Source organism: Mytilus galloprovincialis, chromosome 13, assembly GCF_965363235.1.
Source record: "Mytilus galloprovincialis chromosome 13, xbMytGall1.hap1.1, whole genome shotgun sequence".
Taxonomy (NCBI): Eukaryota; Metazoa; Mollusca; class Bivalvia; order Mytilida; family Mytilidae; genus Mytilus; species Mytilus galloprovincialis.
Window position 1 is genome coordinate 13,749,312 of NC_134850.1, and position 26,563 is coordinate 13,775,874.

Genomic DNA, 26,563 nt, shown 5'->3' on the forward strand with positions numbered 1-26,563 from the left:
ATTCCTAAAATGTTAGGACCAAAAATTCCCAAAATCAATACCAACCTTCCTTTTGTGGTCATAAACCTTGTGTTAAAATTTCATAGATTTCCATTCACTTTTACTAAAGTTAGAGTGCGAAAACTAAAAGTATTCGGACGACGACGCCAAAGTGATAGCAATATACGACGAAAAATTTTTCAAATTTTGCGGTCGTATAAAAATGACATCATAGTCATGTCTGGCAAATTTCCAACATATATTATCAACTACTATTCTATACAAAGAAAGATAACTCCAATTGAAAATTAATTGCTATTCCACAATATTGTGCAATTAGATATTTCTTGCTATTGTGCAATACTGTGCAATTGAAAATTTCTTGCTATTGCACAATAATTGATATGGAATCCTGATTTGGACCAACTTGAAAACTGGGCCCATAATCAAAAATCAAAGTACATATTTAGATAACGCATATCAAATAAGCCCAAGAATTTAATTTTTGTTAAAATCAAACTTAGTTTAATTTTGGACCCTTTGGACCTTAATGTAGACCAATTTGAAAACTGGACCAAAAATTAAGAATCTACATACACAGTTAGATTTGGCATATCAAAGAACCCATTTATTCAATTTTTGCTGAAATCAAACAAAGTTTAATTTTGGACCCCCATTTGGACCAACTTGAAAACTAGGCCAATAATTAAAAATCTAAGTACATTTTTAAATTCAGCATATCAAAGAACCCCAAGGATTCAATTTTTGTTAAAATCAAACTAAGTTTAATTTTGGAACCTTTGGACCTTAATGTAGACCAATTTGAAAACGGGACCAAAAATTAAGAATCTCCATACATAGTTAGATTCGGCATATCAAAGAACCCCAATTATTCAATTTTTGATGAAATCACACAAAGTTCAATTTTGGACCCTTTGGGCCCCTTATTCCTAAACTGTTAGGACCAAAACTCCCAAAATCAAACCCAACCTTCCTTTTGTGGTCATTAACCTTGTGTTAAAATTTCATTGATTTCTATTTACTTATACTAAAGTTATCGTGCGAAAAACCAAGAATAATGCTTATTTGGGCCCTTTTTTGGCCCTTAATTCCTAAACTGTTAGAACCAAAACTCCCAAAATCAATCACAACCTTCCTTTTGTGGTCATAAACCTTGTGTCAAAATTTCATAGATTTCTATTCACTTAAACTAAAGTTATAGTGCGAAAACCAAGAAAATGCTTATTTGGGCCCTTTTTGGCCCCTAATTCCTAAAATGTTGGGACCAAAACTCCCAAAATCAATCCCAACCTTCCTTTTGTGGTCATAAACCTTGTGTTAAAATTTCATTGATTTCTATTCACTTTTACTAAAGTTAGAGTGCGAAAACTTAAAGTATTCGGACGACGACGACGACGACGCAGACGACGACGCCAACGTGATAGCAATATACGACCAAAAAATTAAAAATTTTTGCAGTCGTATAAAAAGGCGATAAATTTTAAAAAGAGGGACACATGAAAATTATTGGACAAGTCTTTAATGAGAGCTTTAAAAAAATCTCATCTTTGGACAAAATATAAACTTGATACACTTTCTTAGATTTACAAACCTTTCTGTAACCCGAATAATCCAGTCGTTATATTACGATCACTTCGATCACTCGAGAAAAGTAGTGGATAGAGGGCGCTGAATTATTCGAGTTAACCTTTCTGTGACTTTGATTTTAAACTTACTGATTGGTTGATTCTGTGAGTGGACAAGGACATGTGTTACAATCGTTTGGAGTACCCTGAGTGGCATCTCCATAGTAACCTCGTGCACAGTTTTCACAGTTGGTTCCTTCAGTGTTATGTTGACAGGACTGTAAAGAAATTTCCAAAAATATTAAAAAAATCTTTTCTCTAAAGGTTATGCATAAAAGTAATATAAGATTTTTATATCTTTAAAATCACAATTTAAAAAAAAAAAACATTTATAAATAAAATGTTAACAGTGAACTATTGGATTAACCTGCAAACTTTTCCAAATGCCCATGGGGGTTTAACGTGCAAGAGGGCTCTTATAGTCCTAAAAAACCTACAAGGCAGCCATCACATTGCATTTTAATGTATGCATCTATTTTGGCTTCTTCATGCTTTTTAAAGCCTATAGCCATTGTGAAATAAACTGTTTTGTTTAAAATTTTGGACAAAATTGCCTCTTTCAAAATTTCAATTTGGGAGCTTTCATGGGATAAATACCCCACAAATAGTGACAGTTGGCAGATATGAATGCATCTAAACTATATATATCTTTTATTGAATTCAGTAAATTTTGTCAATTGTTATGTTTATGTACATTAATTTTCAAACCAAATTTGCATCAAAATGTCTCTGGAAATAGTTTGACTAAAACTCAACAACTTTTTATTTATTTTTTTCTTTATGAAATAGAAGCATAAGAAGCTTTTTACTCACCCTACACTGACCAGTCACAGGGTCACAATCATTTGAGTGACCGTTACAGCGACATCGTACACAGTTTCCAAGGTATGGTCCATTTCTTACTCGATGGTAACCAACGGCACAATCCTAAAACATAAAAACAAGTTATTGTAAATTCCAGAAAGAACAATAATTCCACATTATTATTTGCCAGAAAAGAACAGTTATTGAACATTATTCCATTAAACAACACTGGACATCAATGTTAATGCCAAAAAAAATATAATTCTGTTTACCTTATTCTTTATTCCTAATAGTACGCAATCAAATAAACATGTGGTGTGAAAAGGGATGTAACTCACCTGAAAAGACAATCCAGCATGTGCAGCAGGACAAACAGTCCTTCACATACACACATCTTTCTTAACCTGTTTTGAAGCAAGGGAAGTAACTCACCTGACAAGACAAGCCAGTATGTCCAGCAGGACAAACACAGTCTTCTACATACACAGCTCTACCTAAACCTGTATCCTGCTGTACTCCTGTGGTCAAGATTACATCATTAACCCTGTAAACATAAATATATTTATTCTAAGTAATGAAGGCAGCTCTAAAATGGTTAGACAAACCAAACCTTATCTTTGGTGTACGGTACCTCTTATTTAATAGGACTAGTGTGACCTTTAAAATGATCAAATCTGATCAGTTTCATATTTTGATTTTTAATTTTGTATTGTTTTTTTTTGTGCTTATAAATGACCTTGTAAAATGGATTGTTATTCAAAAGAAACAGTGTGACCTTTAAAATGATCAAATCTGATCAGTTTCATATTTTGATTTTTAATTTTGTATTGTTTTTTTTTTGTGCTTATAAATGACCTTGTAAAATGAATTGTTATTCAAAAGAAACAGTGTGACCTTTAAAATGATCAAATCTGATCAGTTCTATATTTTGTTTTTTTTTCATTTTGTTTTGCTTTGTACTTAATAATGACCAGTTGACATTGGCCCCTGCCTTAGCTTGAAACAGAATAGAAATGCTTGGCAAAGTCTTTAAGTTTACCCGTTTCTACGGCTTGTATTTAAGATAATATCAAGTTGTTGTTAAGTCACCTTGACATTGATTTGGGTTATCTCATTGTCAAGGGCCCTACAGTGATCTATAAATCTACATCATTTAGTTTCTGGTTCATAGTTGTTTCAATGGCAATCAAACCATATTTCCTTATTTCAAATTATTCTATTTGAAGTATCATACCTTGTATTCTATTTATAGTATCATACCTTGTTAGAGTCTGTCTGGCATCATACTGAGAGCGGATTTTAATGGACTCAACATTTTCTAGAACCATCATCAAGTCCTCCCTGGAGGCATATTCCCTTACTGGGGTATCGCCTCTCTTAGGCTGATCCTCCCTGGTCCACTCATTCTAAATTATCAAAATATTTCTTTTATAAATATTAATGTGAATTCATTATTTTATTTTATAAATGACACATTTCCTATAGGTCTATAGATTTTGGCAAAACAACGAAATTATCAAAATACATAATCAAATGCAGTAGAATGTTGTGCTCTGAATATATTTAACTGCAAGTTAAGAATTTTTCAATGATTTCAACAAAAATGTGTCTGAATATCTAATAACAGTAGAAGTTAAAACCCAAAATTAAAATTCAAAAAAAGGGAAAATCAGTTTGATACTAACTTACAGAACCTTTTTGCAATTCTAAATCTCATAACTGTATTTTGTCCTTCAATATGGAGCACACACTTATACCTAACTGCAATTTTAAGAACTTGACGCTAACAGAGACCCCCAAAAAAACTATTTAACATATGCCTTTTCATTCCTTACCTTCAAACCGCGGTTAAAACTTTTGTTTTACAAATATATACCAAAAGAGTCATTTAATCAAACTTTGGTCTGTATCATGTGATAAACTACACGAGGGTCTGAATGGGGAATAATATTATACTTTCATTTCAGTTATTTCTTACCATTTTGAAAATTTGAATAATAAATTACCAACCTCTCACCCTCTCAGAAAAATACCTGTTGTTATCATTATATATTTATATGGTTTGGCACATATACAAGGTTTCAATAGGTATATAACTAACCGGCAAAAATGCAACTGATACAGAGTTCTCTCCTCTTGGTCGAAATTGTGTAGAAGTTCTGTGGTACAAGGTAATACCATTTCCCTAAAAAAAGAAAAAAAAGACATGAGAATAAGAATATGTGTCCATAGAACACCGTGTTTTGCAAGCTTTTTCATTATTGTAAGGTCATTGAACCTAAAAATACCCTTTTGCAAATAAATATAAAATCCCATACCCAGAGATGACTATCAGCTGGCCAATTAACAACAATGTGTACTAATTGAGTTATTCAGTAGAAATGAATGGCATACTAAACTCCAAAACATGTATTGAAAGTAGGAAAGACTGGTGTCCAGATAATGAACCTGCACACAGGAATTAAATAAAGTAAAGTAGAGGCTGTCAAGAGACTGTCACTCACCTGTTTTTACTGATGCTTTGGTAATCATGCATATGATATTAGATATAAAATAGAACAATGATATATACAATAACAAAAATTGCAAAATTTCAGAATTTCAAAAAATCAGGGGCAGCAACCTAACAACGGGTTGTTGGATATGTCTGAAATTTCATGGCAGATAAATCTAAATCTGATGAACATTGTTGCCACCTGTCAGATTTGCTCTAAATACTTTAGTTTCAGATATATAAACCAAAAACTGCATTTACCCCTATGTTCTATTTTTAACCATGTCCACCACCATGGTTTGAAGGCGTGGTCATCGGACACATTTTTTAAACTAGATACCCTAATAATGATTATGACAAAGTATGATTAAATTTATCTCAGTAGTTTCAGAGAAGAAGATTTTTGTAAAAGATTATAAAAATTTACAAAAAATTATTAAAAATTGACTATAAGGGGCATGCAATAAAAGGGATCGACTGCCAATTTTGGTTCCGATTTTTTGGTTGATCTTTCTTTACTGAACATTATTGCTGTTACAGTTTATCTATATCTATAATAGTATTCAAGATGCTAACCAAAAACTGCAAAATTTCCTTAAAATTACCAATTCAGGGGCAGTAACCGAACAATGGATTGTGGGATTTGTCTGAAAATTTAAGGGCTGATAGATCTTAACCTATTAAACATTTTTAACTGTCGTCAGATTTGCTCTTAATGCTTTAGTTTCATAGATATAACCCAAAAACTGCATTTTACCCCTATGTTCTATTTTTAGCCATGTTCGCCATGTTGGCTGGCAGGCAGGGTCATCGGACACATCTTTTAAACAAGATAACCTAGTTTCAGAAAAGAAGATTTTTGTAAAAGTTAACAACGGACGCCAAGTGATGAGAAAAGCTCACTTAACCTTTCAGGTCAGGTGATCTAAAAAGACAAACTCTTTGGCGAAAGACGTCAAACCCAATCCCTTATATAAGTCAATACTTAAGTCAAGACGTCAATCAACTTACCGTAATCATAACATCTGATTGTTGAGTTGGATACTGGGATCCACCAGCTATTTCATAGTACACATTGTATTGTAGCTTGCCACCATAACTGGTTAACTGTAAAAAATAAAATTGTTTTCCTTATACATATTTGACCCAAACATGCATGAAATATGAGCCACTGGACACTAAGCAAACAACAATCAAAGAAGGTAAAACTTTTATTTTTATTTACCACAATAACTTATTGGCTATAAAATATTAAATAAACTTCAGTTTTCTTAATTTTTTTTAAGTTTCCAATACATGCTATTTTTCATCAAAGAAGATATAGTAAAAAAGACATACAACAATTAAAAACCAATTGTTCAGAGAACAATTGAAGGTCTTTCCACTAGTAAAGATCTATTTTGATATTGAAATATGAAAAATCACTTTAAAATGTTAGTTCCTATAGCTTTATGATGTATTAATATGAATTTAAGGCAAAGGTCAAAATCTAGAACGTCCTATTGCCCTATGACCTTGACCTCAATTTCAAGGTCACAAACCAAGGACCTTAAATCAAAAGATCCTAGGTCTTTAATATGTTTGGTTAAAGAGTAATATCACTTTACGCGTAATTCTAAATGTATTAGATGGGCAAAAACTCCCATTAATTGTCTACGTACCCATTCAACCAAAATATATAAGTAACGACATGTCGCAACTAATAATTTAGTAAAACTAATTTGTCGATATGTTATACAGTGTTTGAAAATAAGCAAAAATAATTTATAATATGACCTTGACCTTTGACCTTGACCTAATTTTCATTTTTTTGGACCAAGGATCTCAAATCAAAATACCTTAAGTCTCTATCACTTATGGTTTACCAGTTAGAAACGCATTTTTTCACTTATATCAAATACATAAAGGGGAACAACTCTCATATGGAGTCTCCGGATAGCTTCGGTCCAAATTAAACTCCGAATCCTGAAGATGTAACGAGCAATTTGGTATAATAAATTTGTCGTAATCTTTTATGGTTGCGAAGGAGTAGTGGCCACAAGAAAAACAGTGTTTGGGGAGTAAACGTAAAGTATTTGGTTACGCCTTTGTCAATTTTTAAAGCGTATAAACTATACGATATCATATTCCAAGTATCTAAGCGACATCTTTGAAACATCAACAATACGCAACAAAAAAATTAGCGCAAGAAAAAAAAATAAAAATAATAATAATAACTAGAGGCTCTAAAGAGCCTGTGTCGCTCACCTTGGTCTATGTGCATATTAAACAAAGGACACAAATGGATTCATGACAAAATTGTATTTTGGTGATGGTGATGTGTTTGAAGTTCTTTCTTTACTGAACGATTTTGCTTCTTACAATTATATCTATAATGAACTTTGCCCATTAGTAACAGAGAACTATATTTGGTAAAAATTTACATAAATTTACCAAATTAATGAAAATTGTTAAAAATTGACTATAAAGGGCAATAACTCCTTAAGGGGTCAACTGACCATTTTGGTCATGTTGACTTATTTGTAGATCTTACTTTGCTGAACATTATTGCTGTTTACAATTTATCTCTATCTATAATAATATTCAAGATAATAACCAAAAACAGCAAAATTTCCTCAAAATTACCAACTCAGGGGCAGCAACACAACAACCGATTGACCGATTCATCTGAAAATTTCCGGGCAGATAGATCTTGACCTGATAAACATTTTTATTCCATGTCAGATTTCCTCAAAATGCTTTGGTTTTTGAGTTATAAGCCAAAAACTGCATTTTACCCCTATGTTCTATTTTTAGCGGTGGCGGCCATCTTGGTTGGTTGACCAGGTCATGCCACACATTTTTTAAACTAGATACCCCAAAGATGATTGTGGCCAAGTTTGGATTAATTTGGCCCAGTAGTTTCAGAGGAGAAGATTTTTGTAAAAGATTACTTTAATTTACGAAAAATGGTTAAAAATTGACTATAAAGGGCAATAACTCCTAAACGGGTCAACTGACCATTTTGGTCATGTTGACTTATTTGTAGATCTTACTTTGCTGAACATTATTGCTGTTTACAGTTTATCTCTATCTATAATAATATTCAAGATAATAACCAAAAACAGCAAAATTTCCTCAAAATTACCAATTCAGGGGCAGCAACCCAACAACCGATTGACCGATTCATCTGAAAATTTCAGGGCAGATAGATCTTGACCTGATAAACATTTTTATTCCATGTCAGATTTCCTCAAAATGCTTTGGTTTTTGAGTTATAAGCCAAAAACTGCATTTTACCCCTTTGTTCTAATTTTAGCCGTGGCGGCCATCTTGGTTGGTTGACCAGGTCATGCCACACATTTTTTAAACTAGATACCCAAAGATGATTGTGGCCAAGTTTGGATTAATTTGGCCCAGTAGTTTCAGAGGAGAAGATTTTTGTAAAAGATTACTTTAATTAACGAAAAATGGTTAAAAATTGACTATAAAGGGCAATAACTCCTAAACGGGTCAACTGACCATTTTGGTCATGTTGACTTATTTGTAGATCTTACTTTGCTGAACATTATTGCTGTTTACAGTTTACCTCTATCTATAATAATATTCAAGATAATAACCAAAAACAGCAAAATTTCCTCAAAATTACCAATTCAGGGGCAGCAACCCAACAACCGATTGACCGATTCATCTGAAAATTTCAGGGCAGATAGATCTTGACCTGATACACATTTTTACCCCGTGTCAGATTTGCTCTAAATGCTTTGGTTTTTGAGTTATAAGCCAAAAACTGCATTTTACCCCTATGTTCTATTTTTAGCCGTGGCGGCCATCTTGGTTGGTTGACCGGGTCACGCCACACATTTTTTAAACTAGATACCCCAATGATGATTGTGGCCAAGTTTGGTTTGATTTGGCCCAGTAGTTTCAGAGGAGAAGATTTTTGTAAAAGTTAACGACGCCGGACGACGGACGACGACAGACGACGGACGACGGACGACGGACGACGGACGCCGGACGCCGGACGCCAAGTGATGAGAAAAGCTCACTCGGCCCTTCGGGCCAGGTGAGCTAATAATAATTAAAAACCAATTGTTCAAAGAACAATTGAAGGCCTTTCCACAAGTAAAGATCTATTTTATTATCAAAATATTAAAAATGAATCTAAAATGTCAGTTCCTATGACTTTATAATGTATACATATGAATTTAAAGCAAAGGTCAAAATCTAGAATGTCCTATTAACCTTTGACCTTGACCTCAATTTCAAGGTCACCAACCAAGGACCTCAAATAAAAAGACCCTAGATCTGTAATATGTATGGTTAATGAGTTATATCACTTTAGGCATGATTTTAAATATAAGACTGGCGAAAACTCTCATTTATTGTTTACGCACCCTTCCAACCAAAATTTATAAGTTAAAACATGTCGCAACTAACAATTTAGTAAAAATAATTTGTCAATATCTTTCACGGTTGTTTAAAATATGAGAAAATAAGCCAAAATTAAAAATTTAGAATATGACCTTGACCTTATTTTCATTTTTTTGGACCAAGGAACTTAAATCCAAAGACCCTAGGCCTATATCACTGATGGTTTACCATTAAGAAACGCATATCACTTATATCAAATGCATCAGGGGAAATAACTCTCATATGGAGTCTCCGGGTAACTTCGGTCCAAATGAATATCCTAATCCTGAAGAAGTAACGAGCAATTTGTTAAAATAAATTTGTCGTAATCTTTTACGGTTGCGAAGGAGAAGTCGGCACAAGAAAAACAGTGTTTGGGGAGATAACTCTTACAACGTAAAGTATTTTGTTACGCATATGTAAATTTTTAAAGCGAATAAACTATACAACATCATATTCCAAATATCTAAGCGACATCTTCTGAAACATCAATACTACGCAAGAACAAAATTAAGGCGGAAGAAAAAAAAAAAAAAAAAAATAATAATAATCAGAACAAATTCAATAATTCTTTCCACGGAAAGGTGGAAAGACCTAATAATCAGAACAAAATCAATAGGTCTTTCCACGGAAAGGTGGAAAGACCTAATAAACAACAGCATACTTGTATAAGAATTTAAAGATATAAATATTCAACAAAGTACACATACAGGCTTAATGGTTTACTTTTATAAATTATGACTTGGATGGAGAGTTGTCTCATTGGCACTCATACATAATCTTCCTATATCTATTGTATGGAGAGTTGTCTCATTGGCACTCATACATAATCTTCCTATATCTATTGGATGGAGAGTTGTCTCATTGGCACTCATACATAATCTTCCTATATCTATTGGATGGAGAGTTGTCTCATTGGCACTCATACATAATCTTCCTATATCTATTGGATGGAGAGTTGTCTCATTGGCACTCATACATAATCTTCCTATATCTATTGGATGGAGAGTTGTCTCATTGGCACTCATACATAATCTTCCTATATCTATTGGATGGAGAGTTGTCTCATTGGCACTCATACATAATCTTCCTATATCTATTGGATGGAGAGTTGTCTCATTGGCACTCATACATAATCTTCCTATATCTATTGTATGTAGATTTTAGAAAAAAACAAAAGTCAAATAACTTCAAATGCACAAAATCTAATATCTTCGAAAATAAAAGAATTTATAATAATTACCCTTTCACTCAGAAACTCGCTGGGAAGGCTCCAGTAATAATACATATTGGGTGAAAGTCGGTCAAATCTTGGCACCTGTGCACCCCTCAATGATGGCAGCTGCTGGACATAGGCTGTCTCAACTGTCCTTGATGAATTTGTGTCTAACAATTTCATCTCACCAACTAGATTTATCTGAAAGATATAAGAACAAAATTGAAACTAATAGCCTTCCAAAATGTTTTAGTATAGCTATTTAACATTTCATATTCACTTATGCCTCTTTTTTGTTAAGCATTAGCTAGCAGACATTTTAATGATTTTCTAATTTAACTGATGTTTTCGTCATAATAAGTGAAATTCTAATTTCGATAACTTTCACACAAATTATTACACAGGTATTTATCTAATTTTGAAATTGGAGTACTCTTCTGGTCTTGTGTTGTGTCATCTTCACTTCACTAAAATTCTTATGTGTTCTGTCATTTAACTACACTACAGGTCATTTCACATCATCTTGTCTACACTAATGTTCATGAGTCATGTCATTTCTTCTACACTACTGTTCATGAGTCGTGTCATTTCTTCTACACTACAGTTCATGAGTCATGTCATTTCTTCTACACTACAGTTCATGAGTCGTGTCATTTCTTCTACACTACAGTTCATGAGTCATGTCATTTCTTCTACACTACAGTTCATGAGTCATGTCATTTCTTCTACACTACAGTTCATGAGTCATGTCATTTCTTCTACACTACAGTTCATGAGTCATGTCATTTCTTCTACACTATTTCATGAGTCGTGTCATCTCTACTACACTTCCATTTAGGTGTGTCAGTCTGACTCAAGTTATTTATACTACACTACATTTCATGGCAGTGTTCTCCCCAGGATTTTTGGATAGCGCTGTGGTAAGCGCGTGATTTTCGACAATTCTCAGTAACTTTGTCGCGGCGCGCGGTTGGTTTGTAATTGATTTGTTATGTGTTTTTCTTATATAATGCTATTGATGTTTTCTCTTGTAATGATGTCTTCATCATGCTCATGGAAGTTACCCCTTTGTTTGCTAATGTTATTGTCTGGATATAGACATGATAGAAGAAAAGTCTTTTTGTCTCCATTGTAAATACATATAATCCTCATATCATCTGTCTATAAAACCCAAGGAGAAGTCTTTTCCATGGTGGGTCTATACCAGACTGCCTAGATGTGAAGATTTCTTATCACTAACAGGTGATGTTGCAGAACATGTAGGACCAACAATAAAGTCATTGTCAGCTTCTGTGAGAAAGTTTTCAATGACAAGATTGGTATTTTTTACATTTACTTTTATTAACATTTCTAGCAAAGTACAACTTTTCAATAAAAATGAGTATAGTATTTCAAAGGAAGAAATGAAATTGCCCTTTTAATAATATTCAAATCTTATCAAAGACTTGCTTAAAAAAAAGGCTAAAATATTCCAATTTAATATGAATATGAAAGAAATCCTTTAAAAATATTTTAAAGAGATTTTTTTATTTCAAAGGTGAATTACCAATCAAATACATTATGTATGCCAATTGAAACAAATACCACCTTTAAAGGTTTTGTTTGATAATTTTATAAACATTTGAATACATGCCACCAGATAAGTTTGTCAAGATTTGACAATACTTCTTTTAGGTCTTTCCCTCCCAAATTATCTCCCTTACTGGCTGACATAACTTCCTGTTTACACCTGTGTCTTTTTTTAGCATTAAATACTATTCCTTATCCAAGCCATCCTCTGTTTACATTAAATTTAAAGCAATATTTAATTAAGATATATTGATGATTGGTTGACAAATATCGATATTTTATATATATTTACACAAAATTTTCGTTTTGTTTTATTCCCTTAGGCAGCAACCATTTGATTTTCTGGGGGGGGCTATGGTTTTTTTTTCTGTGCAAACTTTTTTTTTCGCCTTCGGCGAAGAACAATTAATTTTTTTAGCGACAAACCGAAGACAATTTTTTTCTTTCAATTTTAGCATTACATATAGTGGCAGCTGAGGGTGAAACAAACAATTTTTTTTACTCAGGGTCCAAAACAAATTATTTTTTTCACCAAAACCTGGAAACAAACTTTTTTTTCCAAAAAAAACCATAGCCCCCCCCAGAAAATCAAATGGTTGCTGCCTTATCCATTTGAAAAAGAGCCATGTATGGTCAAGTAATCGTAAAATACGGGCTTATAATGAATCCCTTGATAACAGGGATGCTTCTTTCAAGCAATACAGGTTCGACAGTTCGGTTGTAAACGCAAAAAAGTAATGATATAATCGTAGATGGTTCAAAAAATGGTCGAGACAACGTTGTCAGAGAAGGGGGTAAAACTTCCCTTATATAATTTAGAAATGAACTTTTCAGCACCCGAGACATGTATTATATGTCTCTGTTAGCACTGTCCATTCCTTTCATACGTTTCGGCATCTTTATAAAGCGAAAAAATGTAGCAGTGTTCTGTTAACCTTACGACGTTTAACTTGGCTTCACCCAAGCTGGACATCGAGAAAGTGAATTTCTCAAGTCTAGTATCAGCTTGGGGTTTGTTTTTCTAATCATATCCTCTTAATTGTTTTCAAAGGGTAAAATTCATTACTGTAGAATTGCTGATTAAACAGGTATTAGTTCGATTGGGTGATAATTAATACTTCAAAGACTAGCTCATTGAAGCCAATTTGATCGTTGTTAAAATCAGTGTTTGTTCAAAGTTCGTTAAACAAGTTTGTGAATGTCGTTGGGAAATGCGGTCAATTTATTTCTTCTCATTTCATTCATATATGCCTCTATATATTCATTAAATAGATGTCAATGTTGAAATCTTTGTTTATTTTGATCTCTCAACGACGCCATTTTGTAAAATTTATTAGACTGGTCCCGCGGATTTACTTTAATACAACGGAAATAATTCTTTCAAAAATCGTTAACCAGTCAATCACGTGATCCGAAAAGAAAAATAAGCGGGAAATTTTAAAAATACGAAAAAAAATATAGCGACGCGGTTGAACGGGATAGCGACGCGGTCAGTGCAATAGGACAGCGGGAAATTGAAATAGCGCTGAAAATCGCGGCGCTAAAACGGCCTGGGGAGAACACTGCATGTGTCATCTATACTACACTGAACAATTTAAATGATTGTGTGTCATAATTACTACACTACAGTCAGTATTTTGTGTCATCCCTACTACATCACAGTTCATAAATTTTCATCAATACACCACCAGTTCATGTGCTGTCATCACTACACCAGTTCATGTGTTGTCATCACTACACCAGTTCATGTGTTGTCATCACTACACCAGTTCATGTGTAGTTCATGTGTTGTCATCACTACACCAGTTCATGTGTTGTCATCACTACACCAGTTCATGTGTTGTCATCACTACACCAGTTCATGTGTAGTTCATGTGTTGTCATCGCTACACCAGTTCATGTGTTGTCATCACTACACCAGTTCATGTGTTGTCATCACTACACCAGTTCATGTGTTGTCATCACTACACCAGTTCATGTGTTGTCATCACTACACCAGTTCATGTGTAGTTCATGTGTTGTCATCACTACACCAGTTCATGTGTTGTCATCACTACACCAGTTCATGTGTTGTCATCACTACACCAGTTCATGTGTAGTTCATGTGTTGTCATCGCTACACCAGTTCATGTGTTGTCATCACTACACCAGTTCATGTGTTGTCATCACTACACCAGTTCATGTGTTGTCATCACTACACCAGTTCATGTGTTGTCATCACTACACCAGTTCATGTGTTGTCATCACTACACCAGTTCAGGTGTTGTCATCACTACACCAGTTCATGTGTTGTCATCACTACACCAGTTCATGTGTTGTCATCACTACACCAGTTCAGGTGTTGTCATCACTACACCAGTTCATGTGTAGTTCATGTGTTGTCATCGCTACACCAGTTCATGTGACATTTCATCTTTACTACACTATATTTCATGTCTTGTGTCACCTTTTATAGATGACAACTATGTCATCTTTACCACACTACAATTTTATGTTATGTCAGTGATCAATACCACACTACATGAGTTTTGTCATTGTTACTTCACTATGTTCAGGTGGATTTTGTGGCTTCCACATATCCACATTAGGAGTGGATAAAGAGTGGATTCCCAGCAGAATTAAAAATTTCTAAAAATAAACCAAATACCTGTGAAATTTGTAAATTGCTGCTGTAACATTCGTCAGAGTGTCCAAAACAGAAACAACGAACACAATCACCAGTGACAGAAGCTTCAACGTTGAAATATGGCTGTTGGCAAAGTCCTGCTGGATATCCTAATAATAAAACAAAAAACATATTTATTTTCAATTTTATTCCTTCTAGGCTAATCCAGTGAAAATGATGGCTTCTTGAATATAATTGTTTTAAACTGTTCCTTTTAAGCCATTCTATCCCAATTTCTCAAGCAAAATTTAAATCTTTTTTAACCCAAAACAAATAAAATATTAAAATAAAATATTTTAACTTTCATAATACAAAATGTACATACTGAGAACAATATTTTATTTCTTCTTACATTTTCAATCTTTTTTTTTTAACACAAAACAAATAAAATATCAAAATAAAACATGTGAACTGACATATACAAATGTATGTGCTTCAGGTAGAAATGGGAGAGTGTGCATTGGAAAAAATTGTAGATTAAACAAAAAGTTTTGTCCAATTTATATACATTGCCTGACTGGTTGAATATTTTTATTTGATCAACTTGTGGTTTGTTTGGTCTCAGTTCTTCGTTGGTCAAAATTCAATTATGACGCCAAATTTTCTAGCTTTCATTTTAAATACTATTTTGATATCACGAAATAAATTTAACCAATGATGTCACATACAAAGAAAACTTTCCTCAGATCATTTGATAAATTATGTAAAAACAAGAATGTGTCCATAGTACACGGATGCCTCACTCCCATTATCATTTTCTATGTTCAGTGGACCGTGAAATTGGGATGAAAAATATAATTTTGCAATTAAATTAGAAAGATCATATCATAGGGAGCGTGTGTACTAAGTTTGAAGTTGATTGGACTTCAACTTCATCAAAAACTACCATGACCAAAAACTTTAACCTGAAACTCCCACTTTCATTTTCTATGTTCAGTGGACCATGAAATTGGTGTCAAAAGTGTAATTGGGCTTTAAAATTAGAAAGATCATATTATAAGCAACTAGTGTACTAAGTTTCAAGTTGATTGGACTTCAGCTTCATCAAAAACTACCTTGACCAAAAACTTTAACCTGAAGTCGGACGAACAAACGAACGAACAGACGGACGGACGAACGAACAAACGGAGCCACAGACCAGAAAACATAATGCCCCTCTACTATCGTAGGTAGGGCATAAAAATATCATTAGAGAAACAGTAACCCCCACCAAATCTTCTCCAAAACAATATTACTCCAGACTAGACAGGTATTATTATTTCTAAAACCTGAGGCTTCACAAGCATTTTAAATGTTAAAACTTTTAAAAGTACTTCATTTATCAAAAATACTTGTTCAGCCTCAACTTTTATGTATGACTGTCTAAAGTCAAAAAACATAGTATCAGAATTGATGCAGAGGTAGAATCATTTATACATCAATAATATCAACAGGATGGGCTAAACTGGCTCACTTTATTCTTACATCCTGTATAAAGTACCTGTTATATTTTCTGTAAAAAGAAGCAGACATAATGTTCTTTATATTTTTCTCTCTATGATATAGAATTAAATAAAAGACAGAAAAGTTCCAAAAGTCAAGATCCTTTAATATGGTAAAGAAAGTTCATATTCTTATTGACAACTTACTAAATCTTAATTATTTGCTAATTTTCAATATATCAATGATAAAAATTCTGACATGCAGTTTAATTTTTGTTTTTCTGTTTCACATGAGTGCTTAATCTTTTTTGGATTTACTAGTATATTGATTTTAAAAAAATCTGTTCTTGAGGACCTTGCCCTCATGCTAGTTGTATTTCTTTCTTTTTTGAACTTTCATTTTTCAAATGTATAAGATAAACATTACTTACTTCTGACAATAATAATAGCATCTGGTGTCGCAAAGATGGAACCACGTGTGTTTATCGCTTCACATGTGTATGCACCGGAATCTTCCACACGAGCGTCTGTAATTGTCAGATTTCCTCGTCCAGCATTGCTGCTTGTGAATACACGAGGCCCAGTAGGGATATTTCCCCAGTTCAATCTCCAGACAATCAGTGGTGTAGGTGTACCAACAGCTTCACAAATAATGGTAAAACTCCCACCTAATTCTACATCTATCTTCGATACTGGTGGTAAATTGATGACGGGAGGAGCTAAAAATAAATTATACAAACAAATACTTACACTATTAGAGAAAAATATTTTACATCTATCAATTTTCTCTTAAGATAGTACATATGAAATCAAATGTGCCAAATTAATTTTAGTCAAGTTTTTTGATAAAACAGTAATAGAAATTGACCATAAAATTGTGTAAAATTTAGAATAAAAGCCTTATTTTTTTTTTAATAAATCAATAATGACTGAAGAAAAATAGTTCTGTAATCCCTCATTTTCCCTCTACCAAATGACTGCAAGATATATATAATTTATCATTCAAGGCGATAAAAACTTTACAGTTTGTTAGTGAAATGACAAAATATATCATGGTTGACTAACTTAGAAGGCCTGTGACGAATAACTCTGACAACTGAAATAGGTGTGTTATTCACCATTTTGAAGTTGATTTAATGTAGATTTATGTCATAACATTTTTCAGTGGGATACTTGAAGAATCATTGTTTGTAAATTTTATGACCAAGTGTCATTTCTCAAAAATATGAATCACATACCATGTGTTATATTAAAGTTTACAGTTAAAAAAAATTTATAAACTGTGACCTTTTTTAACTTACAACAGCCAATTTCGTCTGATCGATCTTGACAATCAATTTCTCCGTCACATTGGTACGACCCTGGAACACACTGATCACCTGACATACATTGGAACTCAATTGTATCGCATGGATCACCAGGTTTTCTTGTTGCTATAATGATACACAATGTAAGGTTTTTATTAATGCAAATAATGCGATTGAATGAAGTATCGCAATAATAAGAACTTGTATCTGATATGTATAACTGTATACAGATTTTCCTGAAACCACAATTTTTTGCATTTTAGTCTTTTCTACAAAGTTTGCAATAAAAAATGAAGTCAATAATTTCTGCATTCTGAATTTACAGTAATATATAATAATTTATATTAATATGATATGATAATATAATATGATTATTACATGTATTGGGTAGCTTATTATCTTGATTTAAGGGGCCTAGCTAAACCATGAATTTAAATGAAAATTTAAAACTTTTATATATAGACTTGTATGCTGAATTTGTCAAAATATCGAAATTAGGTATCCATGAAAATATTTTCCTCAATTGCATCTATGAAATTGGTGCTTACATAAATAATAATAATAAAACTCACAACAATAAAAATTCTAAGGTCATGATGGATACAATGAGCATTTGGTGAAATTAAACAATTGATATTATGCATACGGAAATTTGTTTACCACTTAACAGGCATTTTTAGCAAATACAAGTGTTAAGCATGAAATGTTGGTATAAAATTCTTTTATATACCATTATAAAAATATGAAAATGAGCTGTTATTGCCAATGACACAACTATTCACTTAAAGGTTACAGTCAGAAATACATACGGCAATCTTCTTCATCTGAATTATCCCCACAATCATCATCTCCATCACAACGCCAGATCTTCATTGCACAACGGTCATTTCTACACCGGAATTCATTGGGTTCACATATTGCAGATGCTGAAATGATAACACTTCTTTTGAAAATAGAAGGATATTCATAAAAAAGAAAAAAAGTTCCTCAATTTAAAGAGTGTAAATTGCTATACTGTTGAAGATGAACATCATTCTTTTTCAATTGTAAACTAAATAAATTACACTGTTATATGTTCTGAGAAAATTTTGTTAGTTTGCTGTCATTGTTTTATTGTGTTATAGTAAAATTTTTGTCTTTCAGTTTTGCATGTGCTTTGTCTATATGTCTTTTTGTGTTTCTTTGATACATATGACATGACTCTGCACTTCACATATTCATTGTGCTATTGTGAGGGGGAGGACAGGGGTAAGGGAGACAGGGAGAAAGGGGGTAGGAGAAAGGAGAAAGGAGAAAGGGGGTAGGAGAAAGGAGAGGAAGGCTGGGAGAAAGGAGAAAAAGTTGGAGAAAGGAGAAAAAATAAAATATCTCTCCTTTTAAAAAAATTTCTAATATTTCAAGAAAAATTATCTCAAAAGGAGATGTTTTATTTTAATGGGAGAAAGGAGAACGGGGGTAGGAGAAAGGAGAAGAGGGGTGGGAGAAGGGAGAAGGGTACCCCCCTGTCCTCCCCCTCTATTGTGCTATGGTAAATTTTTGTCTTTAATTTTTGCTAATGTGCTTTGTCTATATGCCTTTTTGTGCTTCTTTGTTACATGTTTGTTTGTTTTTATGGTGATGAAAGTATAACACAATGCTGATCCACTGTACACCTATTTTTTATAAATTCTTACCTTTTATGTCTGTTTGTTTTGTTCGCAAATCTTTGTCAATATAATGGAACTTAATACAACTGTTATAAAACTAAGATGTTTAGTCCACTATTTTTTCTAAATAACAAAATGCTTGTACCAAATCAGGAATATAACAGTTGTTATCCATTCGTTTGATGTGTTTGAGCTTTTGATTTTGCCATTTGATTAGTGAATCCGTTTTGAATTTTCAGAGTTCAGTATTTTTGTGAATTTAACTCTTAAAACAGATTTCACTGTACATGTAAGACCACTAATTTGCTATCCCTCAAGTGGTCTATTAAAACAGGTTTCACTGTACCTGTACATGAGTCTTCGTCACTGTTGTCCTCACAATCCTTGTCGCCATCACAACGATAGTCAATCGGAATACATTGTCCATTCCTACATGTTGCTTGTCCAACACCACATGGACCAACCGGTGCAGGCGTTGTTGGTACAGTTACTAAAAGTAGATTGAAATTATTCAAGAAAGACTGTCAATGTATATTTGTTCCGCCTAACAGAAGTTCCACTGGAAACTTTGTTATAAACAATGTCATAATACCTATCTGTTTGAACAAATAATCTATACCATTTATTCCATTAGGACCATCTACTGTAATATTTATTCCGTTAGGAACTTATACTGTAATTTTTATTCCTGTGGAAATAATATTCCAGAATATTTCTTCCTTTTGGAACTTATATTATGAAGGAATTTCTATTCTGTGACAAGACAATGCTTTTAACATGAGCAGGTACTATAATTCTCAATAATCATCCACAATTCATGATTGTTTATGATGATGATGATAAACTCCTAATCCTCCGTATTCTATCATGCCCTTATTTTCAATACAAGGGTTATGGAAAGATACTTCTAACCTTTTTCCTAAACCTCTACTTTTTTTTCACATATTCACAACAGATCTTTCTTAAATTCTTATTTCAAAGCTATTTTTAATTCTGATGAAGAATTTAATGTAGTTTTTATCATTACATGGAACATGGCAGATTAATCCTATAAAATCTATTATGTAGAGACAAGTTATTAATACCCTCCACTCTGTTTAAGCCATATTTCCATGTATTGCAACATTAGATCCTCACTTTGCCAGACTACAAGCCTGGCCGATTCTGTGTGCGTCCTGTCATTGTAGAAACCAGAGCAGATATAATCTCCTGCATCAGTGATATCAAGGCTAGGTACTTACTTTGCCTGACTACAAGCCTAGCTGATTCTGTGTGCGTTCTGTCATTGTAGATACCAGAGCAGATATAATCCCCAGTATCAGTGATATCAAGGCTAGGTACTTACTTTGCCTGACTACAAGTCTGGCTGATTCTGTGTATGTCCTCTCATTGTAGATACCAGAGCAGATATAATCCCCAGTATCAGTGATATCAAGGTTAGTTACTTACTTTGCCTGACTACAAGCCTGGCTGATTCTGTGTACGTCCTGTCATTGTAGATACCAGAGCAGATATAATCTCCTGCATCAGTGTTATCAAGGCTAGGTACTTACTTTGCCTGACTACAAGCCTGGCTGATTCTGTGTATGTCCTGTCATTGTAGATACCAGAGCAGATATAATCCCCAGCATCAGTAATATCAAGGTTAGGTATGATGAGACGACCTCTCTCCACGGTAGCTTTAGGTTGTATATCCTACAAAAAAGACAGAAAATTCATAATTTAGTGATAATCAATAGTGTATAATTACATTACATGAAGGTTTCATTATAATACATTATTTTGATTGGCTAACAGCAATCTGGCATCATTCTTAAATTTACATTCATTTCAAAATAAAAAAGGAACATTCATGATGACACACACTTTCACAATTAAGAGCTCAGTTAAATGAAAGAAAAACTTGATTGAAATCTTTATGAACCTAGGAAAATAATGTTATTATAAGCATTGCCTTGACTGTTATCTGCTGTTTGGTCGGATTGTTGTCTTTTTGACATATTCCCCATTTCCATTCTCAATTTTATTCTTTTAGTATATAGGGCTGTAAAAGCATTGATTGAGCACACATTTTTAGATTATTGAAGCCAATACAATATGTACTTCTGGCAAAGCTTATACCCCCCCTAATTAATTTACAAAAAGAAGCATTTAATTCTTAAAGCAACATTCTACATTCTTGAAAAAGGAGGATAGCACCGAGTTAAGAAGTAACCTAGACATGTACACTTCCTCAAGTTTGAAAAACCATTTATAATATCTATTATCTATTTACACATATACACTTGTCCTAGACAATATCTGACATCATACATTCTCTTTAATCTTTACTGAGAAAAACTAAAATCACTTGGGCAGTCTTAGATGCAAAATTATCACACAGAAAGATTTGAGATAAATGTGATTAAAAAATTTAGTTTTTATGTCAAAATTAAAATTAGGTACTCTGCTGATTCATTATTTTATGAAATTTTGAATCGATCTTACTGGCAGATAATTTCCTTTCTGAACACAGTAGAGTGATATGATAATTTATTGCCAGAAGGTAAAGGCCTACATGCCCTTTGTCAATGAAATCAACAATGTCGTCATAGGTAAAATAGCAATTAATAAACAGATTATCATTGGTCATTTCTACTCGATTGCTTTTCTCACTTTTCGCCGTACCAGCTCAAGCAAGAATAATCAATCTTGTTGAGATTACCAAAGATAACCTATAAATTTTAGACACTTACAATATTTCCATTTCTGTACCATTCTAATGGTGTGTCTGCTGGTGATATAGTACACTCAAAATAAGCCTGAGAACCTACTCTCAAAGTCATCTCTCTGGGAGTAATGCTGATGGTTACTTGTTGAGAAGCTACAAAAGAAAATAATATTGTTATTTTTTACAATATATATTATTTACTATAATATCATGCAACATCTTTACTTTAAGTCATTAGGTCTGGGAACACAGTTATCTTCTTCCAATTTTTGTTGAGCAGAAATGAGATTTGGTTAAGTAAAAATAGGTGTAATTTCCTCTTCTCGGAAGCTCTCTGGCTTCACCCACACCCATACCATAGTCTTTGTGTTTTGTGATGCCTAGAGAAAACCAGGTGCTCCACAGGGCGCAGCTTTATATCACCACAGAGGGTGAACCCTGAACAGTTGGGGCAAGTATGGACACAACATTCAAGCTTGATACAGCTCTGAATTTGGATTGAGATCAAATTCTTGACATAATACGAGTTTCTGACGCCGAACAAATGTCAAGATCTTACAAATCTATTATGCAATATTGTGCAATTAAAGATTTCTTCTTCAAACAATTCAAAAATTTGGTTATTGAGAAACTTGGAAAAAAAAATGGAAATCTATTACCACCCTCCTTTTTTTTTGCAACAAGTCCAAAACCTGACATTTCTTTATACATTATTTACAAGTAGTGTAAGGGAGCTAAATCCAAACATACCAAACATTGTATGTTAAATGTTTTAGAAATCTCCCTTACACTGCTTTTAAATTTTCTTAATAGTCCACTGACCAGAAATACCTAGCTTTTCCCATTTTTTGCCCCTAATTCCGAAACATTTTGAGCCATAACCCCCTAAAGTCAATATTAACCATCCCATCATGGTATGGAAACTGGTATAATTTCAGAGAGATTCATACACTTAAACACAAGTTATTGTTTGAAGACTACAAAATGCTTATTTTGGGCCCCTTTTGGGCCCCTAATTCCTAAACTATTGGGACCATAACCTCTAAAATCAATCCCAACTTTTCTTTAGTAGTATTAAACCTTCTGGTAAAAATTTATAGAGATCCATTAACTAAATCAAAGTAGTTGTCTGGAAACTAAATGCGTCTTCGGACGACGATGAAGAATTGATATCATTATATGACGCAAATTTTTTTTTGCGCTCGTATAATGAGCTGATGAAGTTTTCTGAATTTTTAATGTTTTTAATTACAGAATACCATACTACAAAGATCATTTTTAATGTTTTTAATTACAGAATACCATACTACAAAGATCATTTTACCCACAGAAATAGAAAATTGAAATGATTGTCCCTGGGGCACCTCACTAAGAACTATTTAGAAATTGAAATAGATAAATCAGAGTAAATAAAAGCAAAATTCAATAATATGAAATATGTAATCCTCCATGCCTCAACAGAATGAAACATTTGACTCAACTTTTCCCTTTTTTTTTTACAAATATAAGAATTTCAAATTATTTTTTCTGTGTAGATTTTTGTTCTCTAATTTAGCTATTTTCTTAATGTAATACTACATCTTTCTAAATTGTAATGAATACTTGTCAGGTATTTTAAAAGTTCCAATCATTTTATAAACTGTTGTGTTTGTATATTGCAAATTTACATACGACAATTCAGTTCATCTGATCCATCACGACAATCTGATCTCCTGTCACATCTACGGTCAGCAGGGATACAGTCTCCACTTCTACATGTAAATTCATTTGGTTGACATCCTGTAATGAAAAAGTTTAAGTGTACCGTTGTATGTCCAAAGCCAGCATGAATAAAGTCTCATCTTGAGTATCTTATTATTTAAAGTTTGACCTGTTATCCTGTAATTTCTACAATCAGCAGGTATACAGTCTCAAATTGTTTCACTTTATCCTTTTATTGCATTTTCATCTATATTTGCTGTTTTAGCTTAAAGATTTATATAGTTATACACATTAATTTAGTAATTTATTTAAACAGTCCCATCGATTAATCAGGACAAAGCTATTAGTCATTAAATCAAAGCTATAAAAGTACTGTGGATTCATTTATTTTTCGTGGTTTCACAATTTTGTTGGATTGAAGAAAAAAAATAATTCCTGGATATCTGATTTTGTGGATTTTGCCAAAGTCTATGAACAAATCTATTTTAAATGTGTTCCTGTTTTGAATATCTGAATTCATGTTTTACCAACACCCAAGAAAATTAGTTTACCAAGAATATTATTAAGGATGTATTCTTCTGACTTTTCAGTCTCGTTCAGTCTCGTTGAAATCTTGTTCTTGAATTATTTCCAAAACATGTGATACAAGTGGAAAATATCAATGAATTTTAAAAATATTATAATCAAACATAACTCTGTGAAAAAAATTGTGTATTTACAATGAATGGTTTTTGAGTAATCCAGTTTTCAAATTTTACCACCAATCAAGTCTATTTTTAGCCAAAATTTTGAGAAAATAGGTGAGGGCTACAAAAAATGATTTTACAAGAACCATGTACATCCCATATCATTTTTGTCTTTTCAAATTTCTTAGATATGTAATTTTTTCAATCATCTATAACAAAAAAGCTTAAATAATATGCATTTTGTTCTTAAAATTGAGAAAAATCACAAAAATACAAAATTGACAGCATAGTAAATTTTACACAAAAAAGCCTCAAAATATGATAAAACTTTCTTTTATTAACACCTACCTATAGTTTTTTTAAGTAAATTTATTCAGATTGGTCCACTTCATCTTTATAGAAAGAATGAAAAAAAGTTTAATTGTGGAACTGTAATCATGCGCGTAGCTACGTTTACGTCAAAACGCCCGGGCGTACACTTGAATTTTGAAAATATTTTTTTTTATCTAAATATTATAACAAAAACTGGTCAAAAGCACATCAGCCTTGTGCTTTTCTCTTCAATGGATTGTAATTTTCAATAAAAACGGACTAAATTTACTTTAATCAAATAGTTCATTTCATATATTTGTTCCAATTTTCTGTAAAAGTCTGAACCTACTGTGAATTCAGCGTACTTTTTTTTTATATTTAAAGCAATTAATTATCTGGTGAGATTCGATATGCGGTTTGCATTGTTGTCGAGTATGTGCCTTATGTTGCAAAAGCGAGACATAGCGTCGTCAGCGCCGTCAATATTTAGGTTCCGAATGTGGACAAAGTTTTTTGAATGACTCTCTGTTAAAAAACTATGATCAAAAGAGTATCCAGTGCAATATAATAATGCAATTATTTCTTTAAATTTCCCCACATTTTACGGATAAAAGGTATTTCTTTCTGTAATTAATAAGTGGTCACAGTTTGGGCTTATTTTTTTTTTATTTCTTAATTACATTTAACTACTTGTCGAACCTTCATCGACTTTTATGAAAATTTGGAAGAAGTTTTTTTTTTATGATTAATGTCTAAAGCAAAATTTTGAAAGCATCTGTTTTCGTTCATAAAATGTGATATATTGGCACACGTTAAATTCCAGATCAAGAAAATATAATAAAGAAAATTTTTGATTATTTTTAAATTCCTGGAAAAAACTGGTAAATTGGTTCACTTCTTGTGGAAAGAAATCGTGTTCATGAATTTTTTTATATCGCATCTCTAAGAAATATTGTTTTCGTGTTCATTAAAAGGTGCTTTTGTCGATTGTATGCTCACTCACGACTTTAAACAATTTGAAAGTAATATTGATTTGAACGTTTTTTTCTAAAACCAATGTCCGTTAGCTTCCAATTAACACGATCAATAAGTTCTCAAAATTAAACATAAAAATATACCATTTAGACATGTTAGATTCAAAAGTATGTTACTATCAATCAATTTTTACTGACATGAATGGTATGTCATTCTAGATAACTCAATCGCTTTCGGGGGCTCCGTCCCCTTGAACCCACTACCAGCAGGGGGGTTGGCATTGAGCGGTTTGTTACCCCCTCAGACCCCTCGCCAAGGTTCGGGCGTACACGTAAATATGACCCAGCTACGCCACTGGTAATAATAGTCCAAAAATAGGTAAAAATCGATGCAAAATGGGAAAATCATCAAAATTGTGCATTTTCAAAGGGCTGTAGCAAAAAAAGAAGTGCTCCACCATATGCTTTTTTCTTCACCAATTATTTTGTTACAGTCTTATAAACCAAAAAATCAGGTTAAGAAAAAAAGTTTAATTCTAGAAATTTTTGGCTCCTCAGAGGTGTACATCCTTAAATCCACAGTCAATTTAAAATGTATTCTTAACATGTTCAGAATCTAAACAACTGCTTAGCAAACAATCATATACAGATGTCTGATGATTTTTAGCTAAAATGTGTAGAATTGACCGTTATAACTTACCACATCCCTCTTCATCAGAGTTGTCCAAACAATCCCTGTTACGATCGCATTGCCTCCTGTTATCAATACACTGACCATTACTGCAGCGGAACTCGTTGGGTTTACAAGCTGTGATAAAAATAACACAACATATATTTTATACTTTGAAAGCACTTTTCTGAATGTAAATTCCTCAGGAATGGTCAAACCTTAACACAACAGGTGACGAAAGGGTAGCAGGATCTGCTTACTCCTCCAAAGTTAATGAAATTACTGCCCGTTTTTTTATGGGGTTCTTTTTTCTCAGTATAGTTTTTTTATTTTGTGCTTTGTTTTCTGTTGTTTGTGTTGTGGTTGTTGTT

General features: G+C 32.8%; 1 protein-coding gene across 7 annotated transcripts in view; it reads right to left on the bottom strand.

The window, feature by feature from the left end:
* The window catches only part of LOC143057180 (basement membrane-specific heparan sulfate proteoglycan core protein-like), a 188,417-nt gene that overhangs the window by 93,628 nt on the left and 68,226 nt on the right, over positions 1 to 26,563 (bottom strand). For all 7 annotated transcript variants that reach the window (XM_076230436.1, XM_076230440.1, XM_076230437.1 and 4 more), the window contains 16 exons: positions 26,223 to 26,330; positions 23,521 to 23,628; positions 21,875 to 22,002; positions 20,693 to 20,834; positions 19,486 to 19,629; positions 18,303 to 18,419; positions 17,488 to 17,619; positions 16,618 to 16,905; positions 14,748 to 14,875; positions 10,559 to 10,732; positions 5,935 to 6,030; positions 4,531 to 4,614; positions 3,690 to 3,835; positions 2,862 to 2,973; positions 2,439 to 2,552; positions 1,716 to 1,843 (listed from right to left, as the gene is read on the bottom strand). In XM_076230436.1, the coding sequence (XP_076086551.1) occupies positions 1,716 to 1,843; positions 2,439 to 2,552; positions 2,862 to 2,973; positions 3,690 to 3,835; positions 4,531 to 4,614; positions 5,935 to 6,030; positions 10,559 to 10,732; positions 14,748 to 14,875; positions 16,618 to 16,905; positions 17,488 to 17,619; positions 18,303 to 18,419; positions 19,486 to 19,629; positions 20,693 to 20,834; positions 21,875 to 22,002; positions 23,521 to 23,628; positions 26,223 to 26,330 (2,149 nt within the window). The remainder of the gene's footprint in view (positions 1 to 1,715; positions 1,844 to 2,438; positions 2,553 to 2,861; positions 2,974 to 3,689; positions 3,836 to 4,530; positions 4,615 to 5,934; positions 6,031 to 10,558; positions 10,733 to 14,747; positions 14,876 to 16,617; positions 16,906 to 17,487; positions 17,620 to 18,302; positions 18,420 to 19,485; positions 19,630 to 20,692; positions 20,835 to 21,874; positions 22,003 to 23,520; positions 23,629 to 26,222; positions 26,331 to 26,563) is intronic.